Genomic DNA, 4,021 nt, shown 5'->3' with positions numbered 1-4,021 from the left:
GTATTTTTCCCTTTCTAGGAGGCTTTTGGTCTGGCCTATACCACCTCAGCTGGATATCAGGGCGCCTGTCCCACTCCCCACTCTTGTCTTTTCACTGCTTTGGCCAGGCCTGAGGCTGCTCTCTACCTGGTTTTGCACGCCAGGTAGATCCAGCCTCTAGAAGACACAGCTGCAGAACAAATTTTCGCCGCCGCCTCTGGCAGAACACGTGGGCCTTTTTTTGCTGAGTCTCTCTCCACCCTTTACCTTCCTAAGACCCTCCTTGCCTCCTCCCACTTCTGCTGGCTTCAGGAAGGGAGTGGGGAAGAATCCCCACCCTATCGTCTGCCACCAGCGGCGGAATCTACACGAGCCAGACCTCCGCCAAGTCGGGAAGCCACTCGGATGCCCACTGCCCCGCAGCAGCCCCCACGTCTTCCCCACAGCCTGGAGCCTGGGAGGAATTTTAGGGCAGCAGTCGAAAGAGGCTTAGCACCTGTCCCCGGGACATCCCGGCGGGTGGCGCCGCCTCACAGGCGCGGGTTTAAAGGGCCGGCGGGCCACCCGGACAGCAGACGCCCCTCCCCGCTCCCGCCCAGGCCGCACCCACTTGGGGGCGGTGCGCAAGGGCCTAGTTTTTCCTTCGGCGGGCGCTGCTGCTTTAAGCGGGGGCGGGACTGCGCGCGGCTGAGCGGCGGCGGAGAGGGCTACGCTGGAGGTGGCCGAGGGTGCTGGAGGCCGACCGGCCGCCCAAGTCGGGGTAAGCTCGGGCGGGTGGCCGAACGGCCCCGGGAGGCGCGCGCATCCCCGGGGCGTGGGGAGGCTTCTGCTGCGCGGCGACTCCTCGGAGGGGTGGAATGGGGCTTCGAGAGCCCGGGTCTCTCCCAGGCCTCGGTCGGAGCCGGCGGTCCTCAGATCTGCGCCGCTCCTGGCGGAGCCGGGAGGAAGCGATGGGAGGTGCAGGACTAGCGGGCGCGGGGATTGGCCCTCGGCGCTTGCCGTAGTACGGCCTGGGAGGCTATCGCGGAGTGTCCGGGACGGTGACAAAAGAAGGGAACCGGAGGGCCGTTTACGATCAGAGAGGTCGAGTGAAGGGTTGGGAACTCGTCCTCCTAGCGGTGCCTCGGGGCCGGCCTGGTACCTCCTGGCCTCCACGCAGACACCTGGCTTGCCAGGCCCGGGGCGGACATCGAAGGTAGCCGTGACTACAGCGCCCCCTCTGGCCCGGCGGCGCCGCCTCAGGCTGAGCTAGGCGGAGCGGGGCCGGCGGGCGGCTGGGCCGTTTACACCGGGGTGTGGGGGGTGCGGCCCGGGCCTTCCCACCTGGGCCTGGGCGCGGTGGGCTCGCTGGAGTCTAGGCCCAACCCCTCGGCCTCCGGCGTCTTTGAGCCGCTTTCTAACAGACAGGTGGAATGGGACGTTTTCCACGTAAGGGACCCCAGGCTGGCGAGGGTCAGAGCCTGGCTTCTCGGGGCTCCGGGAGATGGCAGAGTTGACGACTTACGTGAAAAAAAGCAGCCTGAGCCTGTAAAAAGTTTGGGCGGTACTAGGAGTTCTTAGGCAGGGAGAGCCCGGGCCTCTGAATCTTGGGTTCTCTGGGAATGGGGGGACGAGGTGTGGGGCCTTCTGTGCTTGGAGGAGGGAGTGTGACCTGAAAGAGGTGAACAGTCGCCAGATCACTCGCAGGGCTGGTGGAATCTCTGGCTTTGGTTTCCTTACTCACTAAGGCTTAGTGACTTCTGCCCTGAGCTAGAGGGTTGGGGCTTTTGGCGGGTTGTTGAAGGACAGCTGTTAGCATCCTCTACATGGAAGAGAGAATGACTGGAAGGAGCTTTCTGGTGTCAGGGTGGCTTCCATCGCCTGTGTCATCTGCAGGGGAGCATATTCGGTAGAGCAGGGCCTTTGGAAGGCCTTTAGATGAATTATTGGTGTGTCCATTAAAGAAAGAAAACTAAGTCATGAAATCACCTCTTAATGCAGATTGAGATTATTCAAGGAGGCTAGCACTGTGGGAGGCAGGGGCGAGTGGATTGCCCAGAGCTCACAGGTTCGAGACCAGTCTGAGGAAGTGTGAGACTCCCATCTCTAAAAAAATATCCAGGAGTTGTGGCAGGCGCCTGAAGTCCCAGGTACTTGGGAGGCTGAGGCAAGGGAATCGCTGGAGCCTAAGAGTTGGAGGTTGTTGTGAGCTATATAACCCTTCTACCAAGGGTGGCAAAGTGAGACTCTGTCTCAAAAAAAAAAAAAAATTATGCAGGGAGGATGGGTGAGAGCAATTTCACCAAGTTCTCTGGACACTTGTGACAGCTCTTAAAATAGAAACCAAGTCTCCATCTACAGGTCAGATCAAGCAGCAATTCTTAAAGTATAATCATCAGCAACCTGTTTCTGACTGAGGTGCTTTTTGAAGCATTTATTGATTCAAGGAACATTTTTTGCTTGCCTACTGTGTGTCAGCTGCAAACCAAATCTGAAGCTTTCTGTGCCCTTCACTGAACCACAGTCTTTTGGGTGGTCCTGGGAGTCCATCTTTGGTGATTTTAATGCACTCTGACGTTTGAGAACCAGTTACCTAGGGCAGGGATTGCTGAAGCACAGTCACCAGGCTAAATCCAGCCTGTTGCCTGTTTTATACAGCCCATGAACTCAAAATGGTTTTATATTTTTAAGTGGCTGAGGAGAAAAAGGAAGACTAATATTTCATGATGAATGCAAATGATATGAAATTCAAATTTCAGCATCCATAAGTAAAGTTTTATTGGAAGACAGCCTCATTTACATGTTGTCTATGACTGCTTTCTGGCTACAGCAGAGCTGAGTAGTTGTGACAGAGAATGCATGCCCACAAAGACTAAAATATTTACTCTTCAGCTCTTTACAGAAAATGTTTATCAACGCCTGACTCAGGGAAAGAAGGAAATAGGGTGGGAAAGAAAAGCATCTCTATATAAAAATCACATTTTGAAATTAATAAAGTGGATTTGAGTATACTTTATATTCAAAAAAGCAGAAGAAATAGTGTTATTATAGATTAATGTGTGAGTACTTAGATGAATATAGGCCTTTCAGTAAGATTTTCATAGAGATTGTGAGCCCTTGCCCATAAGTTGGCTGACCATATGCTTCTTTTCATAGGCTGGGTGAACTTATGGACCTGATACTTTTCTCTTGAGAAACAAACCAGCTCAAAAGAAAAATGGCATTTGTTGCAACACAGGGGGCCACTGTGGTTGACCAAACCACTCTGATGAAAAAGTACCTTCAGTTTGTGGCAGCTCTCACAGATGTAAATACACGTGAGTTGGTCCTTTTTGTCCTTTAGAAATGCTTTGATATGACTCATTCAAATCAGTTCAAATGATGTGCACTTTGAGATAAATGGTGACATTAACTTTTATCTTTATTTTTCCATTCTCTACCTTGTAGAGAAGCAAAGTGATGAGCAGTACTGGCTGGAGCCCCAAAGAGGCACGTGTGTGTTTGTGTGTGTCTGTGTATATCTGTGTTTTTGTCTGTGCGTGCACATGTGTGTCTGGTAGTACAAATGTGTGTGATTGATTATAGGGAACTAGCTAGCTATGTGCCTTCTCTTAGGCCATGACAGTCAAACTGATAAGATCTGATTGCTTCTCTTAAGTTATTAAATCTAGTAATTTTAGGAACAACCTTATTATAATTTCAATTGTCTGATGGTTTGTTTTGCCATTTACAGCTGATGAAACAAAGTTAAAAATGATGCAAGAAGTTAGTGAAAATTTTGAGGTATGAGCTTTATATTTTATATTTTACATTTTGAGGTAAATGTTCTCAAGCACTTTCCTTGTTGCTGTTATATTAGGCTTACTTACATATTATCTTTGCTAATGTGATTTATTATATATTAAAATTGAAAATTCATAGACAGTATTGTCTACCTTCATACTAGTGATAGTTTTTCTATTTTTAGTAGAAACAAGGTCTTGGCTCGGCACCTGTGGCTCAAGCGGCTAAGGCACCAGCCACATACACCTAAGGTGGTGGGTTCAAATCCCCAGCCCGGGCC

At 51.0% G+C, this 4,021-nt stretch overlaps 1 protein-coding gene across 1 annotated transcript in view; it reads left to right on the top strand.

The window, feature by feature from the left end:
* Nucleotides 1-652: 652 nt before the first annotated feature.
* Nucleotides 653-4,021, top strand: part of TRRAP (transformation/transcription domain associated protein) — a 128,407-nt gene continuing 125,038 nt past the window's right edge. Inside the window, exons 1-3 of the mRNA XM_023518585.1 lie at nucleotides 653-739; nucleotides 3,115-3,275; nucleotides 3,692-3,741. Of these exons, the coding sequence (XP_023374353.1) occupies nucleotides 3,176-3,275; nucleotides 3,692-3,741 (150 nt within the window). The 5' untranslated portion in view covers nucleotides 653-739; nucleotides 3,115-3,175. The remainder of the gene's footprint in view (nucleotides 740-3,114; nucleotides 3,276-3,691; nucleotides 3,742-4,021) is intronic.

The sequence above is a fragment of the Otolemur garnettii genome, unplaced genomic scaffold (assembly GCF_000181295.1).
Source record: "Otolemur garnettii isolate 467f Iridium unplaced genomic scaffold, OtoGar3 scaffold00142, whole genome shotgun sequence".
In the NCBI taxonomy this organism is placed as follows: domain Eukaryota; kingdom Metazoa; phylum Chordata; class Mammalia; order Primates; family Galagidae; genus Otolemur; species Otolemur garnettii.
This window is presented reverse-complemented; position numbering and strand designations above follow the sequence as displayed.